This window comes from Diadema antillarum, unplaced genomic scaffold, assembly GCF_040938485.1.
Source record: "Diadema antillarum isolate AM-2024a unplaced genomic scaffold, OU_Dant_1.0 seq00001488_RagTag, whole genome shotgun sequence".
NCBI classification, from domain to species: Eukaryota; Metazoa; Echinodermata; class Echinoidea; order Diadematoida; family Diadematidae; genus Diadema; species Diadema antillarum.
The window spans coordinates 89,525-106,571 of NW_027272227.1; the positions used below are offsets into that span (position 1 = coordinate 89,525).

The window sequence follows — 17,047 nt, forward strand, 5'->3', positions numbered from 1 at the left end:
ATGAATAGATCCCTGAAGTGAAGAATTTCCGGAACTGTGTATTGCTGTTATTCTGTCACTTGTTGGTCACATACAACTCATTACCAAACATGACAAAATGTATTCATTTTACTACAAAAATATGAAATAACAAAAATCAACAAGGGTATGAATAATTTTGAGGACGACTGTATATCTGTTTCAAATGTACAAAGTGTAGAAATGTCACATGGCCAACAATAGACAAAAAGGAATAGCTATAAAGCTTACTTTACCACTTGGTATAGATAAGTTAGAAGTCGCCTTGTGTGGATAATTCTTACTATAACCCTTCCCAATGATTCATGTGTCAATGTTTTACATCATGGCTGTAATAAGCTGTAGCTGATGGATGACATTCAACTTTCTGTTTTTCTGTGTAAAAAATAAAGCATGTACCAGGGGGTCCCGTTATATCAAGATCGGATACAACGAGAATCCGCTTATAACGAGATAAATCGTCCAGTCCCAAATGAATTTGTGTTAGTATATGGGGATTTGGAGTTCCGGTAATTGAGAGATAATTTACGAGCCTAAAAACAAAGAAAAACAAAGATGAATTTGTGCGGATATAACGACAATTTTTTTTTCTTCTAAAACACTGAACTAAACAGCAGGCAAAATCATGCATGTATTTTAAAACCAGAAACGGGCCATTCTCTGCAAGCAGAGACTCACTCTGCAATTGCAAACAGAACGCAATCAAGGTGACATGCCACAAGCTTATAAAGTCTCTCCGAGGGCCATGATGGAACAGCATCAGAATATTTATAAGCTTAATAGCTTTTTGCTAAAGAATAGGCCTAAATGTTATCACCAACGCTATAATTCGAATCAGTGTACTTTAATGGCTCAAACAAGAAAAAAATGGTGCACATGTATCGTGTATCCGAAATATTAAAGGGACTGGTGAGGAGTGTTGGAACCCAAAATGCAAAAGTGCTATTCTATCAAGTGAAACAGGCAAAAACAAGGACCAATACCTATGAAAGGACTAGGCAATGAAAAAGAATCGATGAAAAATACGGCATTATGAAGATATCTATGATTTTGTTGAAGAGCGTTACTGTAACGCTTGCCAAAATCAACAGGGGGTCGGCTTTGAGGCTCTCCGTTCAAGTGTTGTTTTTGCCTCCCTCTTTTGTCCGATTTTGGCACAGCGTTAATGTATTGCCTTCTCCTCGGCGAAAAGCAAGCCCAAGATATCGCCGCGATCGCTAGGCGAAACCCGGGTGCCTGTTCACTGGCTAAGTGAGCATTATTCGGTGCGTTTTTTTTAAAAGACGGCACAGATTGGGGCATGGCGCGTGTTAAACCTATGGGAAAAACGTTGGGTTAGGGTTTTTGGTTATGGTTATGGTTAGGGTTAGGGTTAGGGTTGGGGTTAGGGTTAGGGTTAGGGTTAGGGTTAGGGTTAGGGTTAGGGTTAGGGTTTGATGGTTAGGGTTAGGATTAGGATTAGGGTCAGGTTTAGGGATAGGGTCCCCGATAGATTTTTAGTTTCCCCAATCTGTGCCGTCTAAAAAAAACACGCTCGCGGGATCCGCCCGGTAGCCAGCTAGCACGGGTCCGGGCGCTCGAACTCTGCATGCTGGGGGCTGGCTACGTAGCTTTAGTTTAGGCCCTATACTTACTGTATACCATAGACTGCCACTACCACTCCATCCACACAACAATGGAGCCGCAGGAGGAGAGCGAGAGATATGTCTCCGAGAAGACGAAGACCATGAAAACCAGTGACAGAGTATGGAGATGGTGACAGAAAAATAAAATGAAGTCAGTCCCAATTCCCCTCAAGACACTAAGAAGAAATAAGGAGTATTGGGCAGAACGAGGGGCTGAACGACAGAGATGTCATTTTCACTTCTGCTGGATCGGTAATGTGAAACTCAGAAGACTTCATTCAGTTCAGTGTGAGTAAATACTGTTACAAGTGTTAGTGTAAACATTGCTGATGTTCGGAATAGAGATGTCACTTACCGGACTTAGAGGATCTACACACACTAGCTTTCTATACTAGCAGTATTATTAGTAATACTATGGCCTAGTACAGTTTTGTTAGGTCTCCTATAAACCCACACCCTAACATTTTTTTTTTTTATTAAAGGGATGGAACAGTATTGGTGGAGATGAGAGCTTTTTGCAAGATACCAAGAAAACACTCGTGATATAGTACAGAGCATACCATTTTAAGAGGAATTCAAAGTTTATTTGATGGAAATTGGGTTTGGAGTGACTGAAATATCCTAAAACACAGTAAAACAAAGCAATCGTAATAAAGTGTGGGTCCCACACTTTATTAGAATAACACTTTTTTGGATATCTCAGCCATTTCAAAACCAATTTTAATCAAATAAATGTTGAATTCTTTGTAGAATTACATGCTCTTTCATATTTCACGAGAGGTTTCTCATTATCTCACCAAAAAACTGTTAGAAACTTGAATTTAGGTCTCAACCAAAACTATGTAATCCCTTTAAACTAAAAGATACTCGTATATCACAATTTGCCTGAGATTTTACTCACATGTGAAATAAGGCTATAGATTCACAAAGGTGTAGTCAGAATGCGATTGAGGTATGGTACACCTATGACTATGTTCTACCACTCCTAGTCCTATATTGTCTAGGCCCTATTTCTCTGCCGATACTACAGATGTATAAGTGGAAAATTGTTTGCATAGTGACATCCCAAATTCTCAAAATTTCTCCTTTTTGAGATGTGCTTCTGGCAATTGCACATAAATCGCTAAAGTGTTTTGCAAGTAAATACGAAAATTCCTATTTTACCATATTCTGGATTATGTTGCCCTATTCTACCTTCATGTAAAATTATCGGTCTCAAAATGTCGAATAATAAGAAAGTTACGACACTCATCAGAACTGATGTTTGTTACAAATCGGCGATAGGCGAGAAATCAGATTTTACAAAATGACACTGAAAGTGTCAGCGAAGAGTGATCATCTGGTCACTCTCGGTTTTCACAAATAGTTTGTGGAGAGTCAACCGTGTATGTTGTCACCGCAACTATGATCGGACCAAAAATGTGAATTCACGTTTGGTAAAAAGGTACACATGGCATTGCAATATTAAAATGTTTTTAGTGTATTGTGCGTATACATACATAAATGGCTAATGGCGTATGCATTGTAGTGCAGTTCACTCAGTCCCTAGTGGTTAATGGTGTATGCTTTGTAGCACAGTAGGCACTAGTTGTTGAGAAAGGTCTATCAGATATTATTGTGGGTATCTTCTGTAGGGCAACAGCCAGCATCGCATTCAAGGACCATCCTCACTAGGCAGCTCGGTGAAGCCAGTGACGTCCCCTCTTGTCAGTTGAGACTAGTCCTCCCAGCTACCCAGCTTGATGAAGCCAGTGACATTCCCTCTCGTCAGTTTCAACCAGCTACCCAGCTCGGTGAAGCCAGTGACATCCCCTCTCATCAAATGAGACCAGCCCTCCCAGCTATACCCAGCTTGAAGCCAGTGACGTCCCCTCTTGTCAGTCGAGACCAGCCCTCCTAGCAACCCAGCTTGATGAAGCCAGTGACATCCCTCTTGCCCATTGAGACCAGCCCTTGCACTGGTGCAAAAGGTTTGTACAAACTAACTTTAATTAGGCCTACCTGGTACTTCATATTTTTTTAATACACGTAGCTTGATCCAACAACTGTTTTGAAACTGCAAATGGAAATTAATGTTGATATTTAGTAAACAAAACATCAATGAATTTTTCGATTAACTCTGTGTTCTCAAACGTCGCTGTATTATTCTTGCTGTAATAACTGATGACATGACAGGGTTTTTTTTTTCAGAACCCCTGTGGTAGTGGTTTATAAGATCATGGTTGTCTTGATCATTATACTTTTAGGGTTACAAGTTACATAGTTTGTACATTGCAGCCACATATCGGCCTACTGTATGATTATGGAATTACAGACCCCCAAATCCCATGCATGTGGCTGGATTTAAAGACATATGTAAGGTTGTGTACACAACCTATAAATAAATAGGGCCTACTTTGTAGATGCACAATGAGAGGCTGAGGTCATCCCGACGTCATGTGCAGTGTCAACTCATCAAAAATTTGGCTAGGGTCTATAGGTCTTATTTTCCTTTCTGCTATTTTACTTCTACAGTAGACAGTCTATTTCTAACATATTTCATGGAGTTTTCTCTGTTGCATGGGAGCACTACAAGATGTAACTACCTGGTAGACTCTACACTGAAATAAATGGGATAGCAAGCTCTGTGACTAAAGTTACAGATTGGTGAAGAACTAATGGGACTATCCTAATTGTAAGTGTCAATGCCTTTCATTGTGTCTGATGTACAGATGACTTCCAGTCCAGATGCCCCTGTGAAATGGAAAAAGGACAAGTTTGTGAATGCCGTTGCCTTCTCCAATTAGTTGTGGAGGAAAATCCTACTCCAAGGAAGGGACCTAGGGTCAAATTGAAGTGGATCAAAACCTGGTGAGAGTGCTGACAGGTATTGTTTTTATCAGAACCTGGGCAGATGTAAGAAGATAACAGGTTAGATGATGAAGACGCCCCTGTGGCATGCATATTTGGGAATTTATGTAAATATCATAAATAAAGTGGGCTATTTTCATTGGACTTATATCATCTAACATAATTACTTTCATCAGTACTAAACTTGTCATTGGGTGATTTCAAGTTCGGTGCTAGTGCTAGTGCTGAGATAGCACTAGCACCGGCGATAAAACCGAACTTGAAATCACGTCGGTGTTGGGAGTTGACCTCAAAATTATGACGTATTTCCGGTTGCTGGTGCTGGGCTCGGTGTTGAATGTCGTCTCCTGAACTGAGCTCTGCCGTTTGTGTTAGCAATTTACATGCTTTTTCTCCATTGACTAACACTAGCCCCTAGGGATTATCATTTTCGTCATTTCAAGTTCGGTGCTGGTGTTAGCGTTGCCGTGCGAGACTCATATTTACGTCCATAAGTAGTTGCACGTAAAACGTGCAAAGTCTATGCTAATGCAGTGGTCGCCCATGTAACGTAAACGAACGCCATCGACATGGCTTTATAAATCTGAGCCTCTGAGCAAAATTAGGATAACTGTGTTTTAAAGAAGGGATGAAATTTGTGGCATTTTAATCATTCTTCCTCGTTATGTGTCTAAAACTAAACAGTCATGGCTACATCTTTTTATATTTGACTTTAACTATGCGCTATCACTTTTTTCGTCGCGCAATTCCCGCGGAGCTCGCAGTGCTGTGATTCCAACACCTAGTGCTGGTGATCGATAATTTTGATCGGTATCGCCTCCTTAATCTGACCGTCGGTGTTGGAGCTCGATTTAACGCTGTTATTCGGGGGCTAGCACTAGCACTAGCACTAGCACCGAACTTGAAATCACCCATTGCTTGAATGATAGTCTTTAAAGAGAATATTTACTGTGTGTAATACTGAATAGTATTGAGTCTATATGAGTAGTAAAATTATTTTTCATTGTAAATGTGTAGTAGTCACTATATTACCTACATTCAGTCATATTAGATGAGAGATCAGTAGAATGTGCTTCTATTTGCCTCTATTGCAGGGGAACAGCTAGCATTACATCCAAGTGCCATCCCAGATATCCAGCTTGTTGAAGCCAGTGACATCCCCTCTCGCCAAATAAGCCTCTTCTAGGCTACGTAGCTCGGTGAAACCTGTGACATCCATCTCGCCAGTGGAGACCAGCCCTCTCTGCCACCAAGCTCAGTGAATCCTCAGTGACATCCCCTCTCATCAATCAGAACCAGCCTTTCCAGCTACTTAGCTCCATGAAGCCAGTGACATCCCCTCTCATGTTCTTCTTTGTGGCTGGCAAATGTTTGAAAACTGAACTTGGATGACTTCAATATCACAATAATTATGTTGAGTGCATCCTAGTGATGGCAATGTTAAGAGCTCTGACACCAGCTCTTTCTGTAGGCCTACTGTCAATTTATGCCTTCATTGTGTATAATAGCAAAATACATGTTAGTAATGAAAAAGCTGCACCTCTGTACCAGGATTGTTGGGGATTCTGATAAATGCACATTGAACGTGAATAACTTCAATTCCAATCAGAGACTACCTTCATGTGATGGCAATGATAACTGATTTGACACTACATTTATATCTCTGAACTCTCTATTTCTGTCTTTTCTGTGAGGTAACAACAAACATGTTAGTACTCAAATGTCTGAATCCGAATGAAACAGTGACTTGATTGCCTAGAAAATTTGTTCTTGCCCCATGTGGCAAGTAGGGAATATAAATCCTGTAAACTCTTTAACTGCATGTGCTAAACTGTTACTGGAAACTGAAAGGGCTGCAATATCCAGGCACAAAGTGTTTTGTCCTTTTTTCATTTCCCCCTTTCCCCCCTATGTTTTCCAGGTGTCTCAGTGGTGAAAAGCTACAATTACTCCATTATGATAAAATATTACATCAGTGTTTTAAAGTGAACTTATGCAGGGCTCGCATGCACAGCAGAGTACATCACTGAAAGGGCCTTTCACACGTTTCATTACTGCTCTAATTTTTATTATCATTATTATTATTGATATTATTGTTACTATTGTTGTTGCTGTTGTTTTCATTATTATCATTATTATTATTGATATTATTATTACTAATGTTGTTGCTGTTGTTTTCATTACTATCATCATCTTCATAATGATTATTATCCTCATCATTTATGTGATCACTGATATCATGCCATGTGTTACATTCTAGTGGCACATCAGGTCCTACACAGTAGCATTGTCCCTCAGCATTTTAGAAGACACTCTTGCAGCACATGATTTTGTGATAACTGTATCACATCACATTATTATGATGACAATATTTTTGTGGTAAATGGAGTTAATTTGTGCCCGTTAATATTCATTGCATCACCGATCTATATTTTATAGCCAGAAAAAAAGTATGAATTTGGATAAACAAATGTGTTGGAAGTACTTCAAACAAGATGTTTATTTTCATTCACATAGATATATTAAACAATAATATACATTTTGGTAGGTTCCTACATGATGTTCTACTGATATAATTGTATATGCTAAAACCCTAAACCAATTGTGTGTTGACAATGCAATATGTAGAAGGTCTCCACACTGAAATAGTATAGTGTTCTTTGTACTTGAAGTCATTAACTATATGACATTGATTCTTGGGCTTTCACTTCAATATTTTTCTCCTTGCAAATGTGCAAGTTATTTGAAAATGGTTGCATTTGTTAGATTTTTTCATGTACATGTCATAGTATTATTATCATAATTGTTCAATATGATAGGAGTATACTGTGTAGATGCCAAAGTTGACTAAAGACAGAAATAATCAGGGGTCGCACTTAACTTTTTATTGAACTAGCCAGGCGGACTACTTAGAATCAATTTTGACACTGAAGCAATATTTTGGCTAGCCAGACGGACTAGTAACTTCAGAACTTTATGATTTTTGGCTAGTCCAACGTGATTTTGGGTGGCCAATGGCCAGCGGACCATCGCCAATTTCGAACCCTGAGAATGCTGAGCAGTTTCTTTTTTTTTTGGGGGGGGGGGCAAATGGTTACCTTGCCTGTGTAAATTGGCAATCTTTGCTATACAGGGGAAACTCGGTATAACAAACACTGCTATAACGAGATATCGGTTATAACGAGGAAATTTTCTCAGTCCCAAATTTCCTTCCACACAAGTCTATGTAAAATGCTACTCTTATAGCGAGATCGGCTATAACGAAATAACTGCTATAACGAGATAAATTTTGTGACTTCCAAACAAAGAAAAACATAGTAAATCAAACCTGCTATAGCGAGGTAAAGCAAAATGCCTTCGGTAAAGCTTTACTTCGCCTGTGCTATCATCTTCCGAGATTGTAAAGCTTGATGCGCCAAAAACTGTCTTGTACACACACAATCATTTTCTTCAGTGCACCAACTAGCACTGCATGTTGTACGTGTGAAGTGTGTGTGTGTGTGCACGCACACTGATACATGCAGAAAATGTGGTGGGACGGCCATATGTATACATGACATCATCATGACGTTTAGCAGGTGTGAGGCAATCTGATGCTGTGATTGGCCTTCTACTTAGGGAATTCCCCGTCTTCGCACACACGCAGTCATAATGTACATACAGAATGTGTCACATACACACACAGCATTGTGCAGACCATATTCAAGCTTTCCACACAGCACACACCCATACAATATAACCACATACCAATCCACAGACGATCTTGATACAATCGCAAGCTATATAAATTTACAAATTCAAACATCTACAATTAATAAGAAATACATTCTTGATATTGGATTTCCTTGGCGAAAAGCATCTTCTTACCCATAAAGGTGAGTAATTCCCTCACACGCAATATCAAGTTATCAGTATTGATTGAAATATGATGGGTAGTCCCACATGTGCAAATTAATGTCTTTATTTTATGCCTTCTTTTATGCCTACTGATATAACGAGATATCGGCTATAACGAGGAAAATGACTCGGTCCCGACCATCTCGTTATATCGAGTTTCCACTGTACAACTATTTCTATTATGACATTTCATATTTAAAAGATATAGGCCTACATGCAAGTCGTCAGCACAGATTTGTTATCTCTACATGGTATATCATATCACATTACTGTGAGAGCAGTTTCTAAATACATGTAGCACATTTGCAATTAGATCCTGTGCTCATGATGGAACAACAAATGCAAATATACATGCAAAGATAAAAGAAAATGTAAGGTCAATGTACCCTGGTACACACAACTTTTAGCGTAGGTCCCATGTACACATGCAACACACATCAAATTTGTATGTATGCATGGTAGTACATGTATAACGTTAGTGTAGGGATTTATTTTGAACCATTTATTATAAGTGGTCCCCCCTTCTGTTATAACAGGTACCACCCCTCTACACATAAATACGTCAACCCACACATGCTGTGGTATTCACATCCACATGCATCCACACGCCCTACCTGTACAGACACACCACATATCACATGACAGTTTCCCGCTCTTTCACTTCTCACCCATTGGTCCCTGTAATATTGAAAACATGCCCAAATCACCCAAGCCTACAGCATCATTTACATATTATGAATATTTAGTTTTAACCTTTGTTTCCTTATTTGCATGTTTTGTTATGTTGATTTTGTACATTAATACATTGTATTTATGTTACAACCCAGATTTACATGTAAACCCTTGCTAAATGTGAAGAATAAACTGGCTACAAGTTAGCCAGGGTACTCCTTCCAAGTAACACATGTGTGCTGCCCTAGTCTGCTTTTGGTGTGATGAGTCCTAGAGAGCTAAGCAAACCCAAGCCCTACATAAGTAATGTGTTAGATTTTTATTCACTAAAATATCAGAACAAGACATGTTAGTTAATGATGTGAACAGATATTGCCTGGGTAGACCTAATTGTAAAGCATCAATTTACCACTGAGAAAAAAATTGTGTTCTGATGATAGAAACCTAATTAGGGTTCTAGATAAAACTGAACGAGTGAATGTTGTTGGCCTATGTGGAAATTATCGACTTGAACAGATTATTTCTTGTGTCTTTTCTCCTTGTAGATGAACAAGACATCATATTGCATCATGCATGGTTGCATTGTATACGGTAAATAAGAAAATGTATAAGATAGCCTCAGAAATTGTTGGAATCAGTTATTAGACTACTATAGGTGTCACATTATTCAGTCTAGAAGGCTGAAAATGATCTGATTCCCAACATTTTTGTGTGTATCTATGAAATAATTCCAATTAACCCTATTCATACATACATGTAATACACTATACACTAAATATACTATATTTATAGGCCCAAGACATGCAATGAACAACTTTCTAACCTATTCAGTGCATGTGTCAGTTGTGAAGAAAATCATCCACAATAAATGTTACAACTAAGTCACATCTGAAGTTACAATTATATGACAATTATTTGTACCGGTAATAAAAATGAACTATTGGTTAGATCCAATGTAAGTTTGGATAGTAACATGGTACGCCTACTTCTCTACTTGTGTTACAAATCTTTGAAGATCTTTAAAAAAAAGAAAGAAAATTATTGGGTTTGCAATGAAGATTGCATTTCTTGATAATGTGCATGAAAAGTTTAAGATACTTGTATGTATTAAATTACATGTACATGTAATGACACAACCTGTTTGTGATTCATGTAGTTGTAATCAATAATTGAGATTTCAATGATTTTTTTTTCTACGTAGCCAGACCAGACGCCATGCGAAGCACGGCAGCTACTGGGCTGTGCTGTGTGTAGGCCTACCCGGAATAGTTTCTACGTATGCAGCCCAGTCGCTGTATAAATAGCCCGGCGTCTGGTGGGGCTACGTAGTACTGTATGTACCGTGTTCACCTATCCCGCTTTCGGTACTTCTCAATGAAGAATCTTGTCATGGAGTTTGATGGCTTTTAGGATACGTAGCCTACCGAGTCTTCCGACGATAGAACTAGCTCTCATGGTATCTTGGAAGAAGGACATATGAATCAGAATCGGAGGAGTCCTTTGATTTTAGGTTCGCGCTCTCATCAAATGAAAACACAACGCGAACTCTATACACTAACATTAGACTGTAATTTACTGAGTAGTAGGTCCTTTACAGCTAGCATAGCATGCAAGATCGTACAACTCGAGCTTAGAAGCACTGCACACTGTGTATGATGCGAGTTATGGCAAGTGAAGTGCGGCCAGCGCTCGATCGCCGCGCCCATAGGCACAGCCAGCCGCTAGCTACATATCGACTACTAGTACTAGTAGTTCCGCAGCTCATTCGGCATGTTGGCTTGATTTCGCTGTAAGTTGGCTTGATGTTCGCAGTCAACAAGCAGTATTCCGCAATTCAAATACGTATCGCCATTGTATCAAAGGATCTTTTTTCCAGAAAAGTATGTTTGGTTTTTCGCTTTTTAAAACATTTGAGGAGACTCCGATTTCCAAGACATTTTGACACATGTTAATCTATATATCTAGCTTTCATTTTATACCCAAAACACCTTCTCTTTCACATGTTTTGCACAACCGAACACTCCTCACCAGTCCCTTTAAGTTAACCTTTCCAAAAATACATAAAGGGATCGAGTATCTAACTGCATGTGAGCACTGAATGCTTGCGAACGTAGCGAATTGTAGGTTTCTTTGCGATAAGAAAAACTGGTTGCAACAATGAAAACTATTTTCGAGTTTGATTGCAACTGTTACTGAACCCTGACAAAATTTAAAATCTGCTATTATTTGCTACTTTCACAAGCTACCCACTCAGTTAGATACCCCATTTACGTATCTTTGATTATGAGAGAAATTGAATAAGATGTCAAAACTGATATCCAATGAGGTCATATGTCAAAATCAGAAGTAACTCAACTCTAGCTAATCGAAATACTATTTCAGTCGATTTTGCAATCAATAGTCACCGGGTACTAGTTCTTGTTTTCGTAAACGGCATGCACCTCTCAATCTCGTCGGGTGAAACATTCACACAAAGCACGCATTCAACCTGATGCATCGCAACAAGCTGCATGGAAGCACAAGGCACTCTGGCAGTTAAAGTCATCTGGGCATCAATGAAGCATGCGTTTCGCTCATCGCACTGTACAGCAATAGCGAGAGAAAAATCTTCATTTCTCTCTTCTCAAATGTGTAGATTAACTACAATGCGGATAACAAAAGGCAGGTCTCATCTACGACATGACTACGCATACGATCTGTCAAATCTGAAACATTCCATGACAAGCATCAAGAAAAAAAAGGTATTTTATAATTGTTATTATCACGAGAATTTTCCAGTCGTATTTCTTGTTTTTCTGTTCATCAACATGACGTCGTCTTATCATTCAATGCATGTAACCCAATTTAACAGAGCATGTTTATATAAAGTGTACTTTCCACAAGTGTTCGGATACAACGAGAATCCGGATATAACAAGAAGACTCACCTGGAACCGACAATCTCTTTATAATGGGATTCCCCTAGTATATACATTTCTAATAAACCTACGCTAGTTGACAGCTATCATTCCTCCACATTTTCACAATGAAGTAATTTATAGTGTCATTCAGATATGAATTTTCTTCATTTTGAGAAGTTGGTGAGGCTTTGGGGAAACATCTCCAAGTGACAAGAAAGCATCTACTTGTACAGCGGTTTCCCTAGGATAACTGGCTTTGCCGCCTCTAGGATGTCCAGCCGAGGATCAAGTGAGCGTCCAAGTCCCTCAAGAACCATGATGGCAAGAATGATGGATGTGAAGTTACTCTCTAACTTGACCTGTGTGGTGACAAATACATATGTACATGCCACATTGCTTATTTGTTGTTTAATTTTTTCCAAGCTCCTCTCTTACCAATAACAGACACCCATCACGTGCACAGCTGTAGTTCCACTTTTAGTGTTACAAAGAGACACATAAAATGCAAAGTGTTTGTAGACAAAAGCAATAAACTGCAAACCTGCATTACATTATGCAACAAATATGTACGTTAATCAAAAGGGAAGCAAGTGTCAAAATCATGATTGATGCTCAATAACAGTGTAGGAGGGTTAACTATAATCTGGACTCACCTGGTACATAAGAGTCACACAAAAACAAGAGACCCGGGGGGGTCTCGCACTCACCTGAGTATCGCAAGTTCACCTTCCATGCAATTCTTGCAGACTCTTACCCGAGAAATTAGAAACTTGGGGTGGGGGGGGGGGGCAGCTTTGAGAGCTGGGGGCATGGTGTCCATTTGCATATTCCATCACACTGGTAAAAATACCTGCTAAGTCAAATCACTGCCAAATCACTTCTGATTCTAGTATACAAATGATGCACAGGATAGAGTGCGTTAGTGTAGGCGTATAGTGCACTCGAGGGTATTTACAATTGTGAAACATGCACGAGGCGAAGCCGAGTGCATGTTGCACTACATTGTAAATACCCGAGAGTGAGCTACGCCTCCACTAACGCCACGAAATAATCCTGTGCATCATTTGTTTTATAAAATGGGTCGAAAATTCGAAAACTAACAGCATTTGTCAGCGTTTTTCACGTACCTTTGTGGGTCAAGACGTCCGAGGATGTTCATCCCAAACATTTACGCACGTCGCACTCGGAAATCCCGCACATGTAAGTACTGTACGTATAAGCGTATACGTACGCCACATGATTGTTGTGCACAAGAAAGGCCGGCTGGCAGCCCGAACGAGAAGTTGTTTACAGGATTGACAGCGCGTATGGTAGCGCGCGACGCACTTGTAACAACTGATTAAGTGCGCACTGCTAGTGTAAACATTGTGACGTCAGTGACTTTACGCTTTTTTGCAAGGCCGTGCATGATAGTAAAAATTAATGCACGCACACGTGACTCATTTCAGCGCTTCCAATTGGCTACATTCTTGAACCCATTTTATAAAGAAGAATATTATTAATAATATTCCTTAATTTAGGATGTTTGGGGCCCAAGGGGAGTATGGTGCTCAATTGAACACATTGAGATCCTATCCCTCTAGGAATACTGATTGCTAAGTTTCGTGAAAATCCATTATGTTGTTTTCAAGAAGAAGAAAATGTATAATTTAGGCCCGCATTTGGATCCCTCATCCCCCCCCCCCCCCCATGACTCCAAGGGGGTGGGGGTGGTGGCATCCCTGGATCTGCAATGAACAAACTTGGAAATACAGTCATCAATGCACTAACTCATGGTATTAACTTCACTTTATCACTTCTGGTTCTAGAGAAAAAGATTTGTAAATATTCCTTAACTTGGGGGCCCCTAGGGGGCATGGTGCCCAGTTGAACAAATTGAGATCCTAACCCCCTAGGCACACTACCTACCAAGTTTGGTGGAAATTCACTTTGGGGTTTTCAAGAAGAAAATGATAATTAAATGTACAATTTAGACCCCTATCAGGACCCTCCCCTCGGTCCCAAGATAGTCACCCCTGATTCTGTCATGAACAAACTTGAAACTACAGTAAAAAATGTACAAACTCATAGTATTAACATAGCTCTATCACTTCTGGTTCTAGAGATTGAAGGACATTTTTTAAGATTCCTTAATTTGGGGGGTTTGGGCCCCCCTGGAGGCCCCCAGGTGGGGCATGGTTCCCATTTGAACGCCCCCAGGTGGGGCATGGTTCCCATTTGAACAAATCGAGATCATATCCCTCTAGAAATGCTAACTGCCAAGTTTGGTGAAAATCGGTAATGGGGTTTTCAAGAAGAAGATGAAATGTAAAAAGTTTACGCATGACGGACAACAAATAATGGACAACGCATGACGGATGATGGATGTCAGATGAAGAGTGATCGCAGTAGCTCACTTGTGCCTTTGGCTCAGGTGAGCTAAAAATCGAAGCTGAAATTGAAGAAGAGCAAAAGTTGAGAGAGCTGTGGGAGGCAACTGATAGGTGCACTGACCACGTCAATCACATCTTTTTATGTGGAATAAAAACCCCTGGGGTTTCAGGCAGAGACACAGGGGCAGTTGAGTTCTATGCAGTCACGAAGTACAGACTGCCTCCTCTGTCTTGTAATTGTGGAGAAGAACAGACGCTGGGCAACCCTACACTAGTGTCTACACATATCGAGTTTGCAAACTGCTTATAAGCTACTGTACTGTTCATGTACAGCAGTAGTATGAGCGATGCATATAGACTGTTAACTAGGATATACAAGGAACAGACCATAACTAGAGGGTAAAAAGGAAACTAAATGTCAGAGAAAATTAGCAGTAGAGCAGACAAACATTTGTGATAAGACCCCAGCTAGATTGGGAAAGCAAGACAGCCATCTTACTTCTGTAAATTGTCTTACAAATGACTTTACCTAAGACAGGCTCTACGTATCAATGGTATGTATCAAATATAAGAATTATAATTGATTTTGAGAACTTATGGCTGATTTTAGAAAATTATAATTGATTCGGGAGAAAGGAATAATTGATTTCAATTACAGGTCTCTTGATAATACAGACTTATAATTGATTGAGAATTTATAATTGATTTATGGACTTATGATTAATTTGGGAGAGTTGTAACTGATTTCTACAACTTATAATCAATTATAAATTTTGATGAAACAGGGCCAAGACATGACACAATACTTTATATTTTGAGGATATTTGACTTAGCTACTGACATCTTATTTACCTATTAGGATATGGGCTTTGCTATTAAGTAAACATTCATTTTCCTACTGACATTTGAAATACCAAATATATCACTTGCTCTGATATAAAAACACAAAAAGGACCAGTTCTTTCCATACTTCAAACCATATAATTGCAAGTACTGACCTTGTGGCGTATCATCATGGAGAAAAGGTCACTTAGGAGCTGCCCAATCTGCATCTACATGTCAAAGGTAATGAGAGAAAGAAAATCCTGTCATGTGATGTATGCAGATTAGATACAGTTAATATATGCATATTAGATGCAGTAAGGTTACAGCGTAAGGTCAATAGGTCAGTTATAGTGATAACAAAAGCCCTCCGTCACATGTAAAAACCCCACGCAAGAATAGCAGTAAAGCATCCCAAGAACCGTATATCTATGGACTGATCGTGTGAGTCATTATGTGTCCTTAAACGTAACACTGGCGAAGAGGAGGATGGGATCTTACTGCACGGAATTTTGAAGGAGAAAGTGGGATTTGGAGCTGATAAGAGTAAGTTCACGTCAATTTTTGCTACGTCGCAATGATTGATTTCGGTACGCTGTGAACTACGTCTTCTACAGTCCCTTACATACATTTTGGGGTGACTACTTTTGATGCATGGTATACACGTGAACGCGAACGTATGAGCAATGGCAACGGCTAGGATCTTTGAGCAATTTCATCCTCGCGAAGGAGATATCGAATCTTACCTAGATAGGTTAGAACAATACCTTCTTGCAACAGATATCAATGACACAGAAGCAAATGGGCCTAAAAGACGTGCTATTTTGCTCACTAGTGTGGGAGAAGAGCCATACAAAACACTACGTGATCTGACTTTTCCCGACAAGCCTTCAGCAAAGAGTTTTGGGGATTTGTGTGCTTTGCTGAAAGAACATTATTGCCCGAAGCGATTGACAGTCACAGAACGGTTCAAGTTCCATAATGCTAAGCAAGCTCCAGGCCAAACCATTTCACAATATGTATCGCATCTCAAACAAATGGCATCACATTGTGCTTTCTCAAATGATCAGTTGAAAGAAGCCTTGAGAGATTGTTTCATTTGTGGCCTAGCATCAGCTAACATTCAGAAAAAGTTGCTAACAACTACACGTTTGCCCAAGCTATCGAAGTATACCCTAGCAGAAGAAGCGGCAGTCCAAAATGCAAAAGACATGTCCAGAAATGATGAAAAATCTGTGCACCATGTTTCAAAGGGGGCAAACGTGAAGAGTAAACACGGTGGCAAACATGGAGGTTCTGCAACTTTGGCTTTGAGGAAGAAATGCTATCGTTGTGGCATGTCCAATCATTCTGCAGATCGCTGCAATTACAAGAACGCTACCTGTTATCGTTACCAAAAGCAGGGACACCTTCAATCAGAGTGTCGTTCACAACTTGTTGGACGAGGTCAAGGGCACGGACATCCTCCGTCAAAGAAACCCTCGCAGTCTGGAGCCGGACGGGGTAAACCAATGTATGGACGACAAGGAAAAGGCTCAATAAAACAGATTGACGATGATGGGGAGCACAACGACGGATCAGGTTTTGTGGATCGCCAGTATTGTTTGATTAGTGTTAATTGTTGATGGTACATTATGTGGTGATTCATAGCGCCATCTGTGGCGAGTGTGTAGTTAACATAGTTATACCAATCAGTGTACGGTCTTCCCGGGTACTGTGCTTGCACCATTCGCCTCTTGGTCGGATCGAGCCTCGGCAAAATAAATGCATATGGTTGTTCTACCTAAATGGACTCCAACTAGTGTCTTCCTTCTTGTCGTGGTGGCAGCATCGGAAACAGCCCTATCCATTGGAAATCTTTTCACCTGCCCAGGGAGACAATCTGAGCTAAG

The 17,047-nt window shown here is 39.8% G+C and overlaps 1 protein-coding gene across 4 annotated transcripts in view; it reads right to left on the reverse strand.

The window, feature by feature from the left end:
- Positions 1-826: 826 nt before the first annotated feature.
- The window catches only part of LOC139710004 (uncharacterized aarF domain-containing protein kinase 2-like), a 150,481-nt gene continuing 134,260 nt past the window's right edge, over positions 827-17,047 (reverse strand). For all 4 annotated transcript variants that reach the window (XM_071621955.1, XM_071621956.1, XM_071621954.1 and 1 more), the window contains exons 9-10: positions 15,332-15,385; positions 827-12,320 (exon numbers count right to left, since the gene is read on the reverse strand). In XM_071621955.1, the coding sequence (XP_071478056.1) occupies positions 12,183-12,320; positions 15,332-15,385 (192 nt within the window). In that variant the 3' untranslated portion in view covers positions 827-12,182. The remainder of the gene's footprint in view (positions 12,321-15,331; positions 15,386-17,047) is intronic.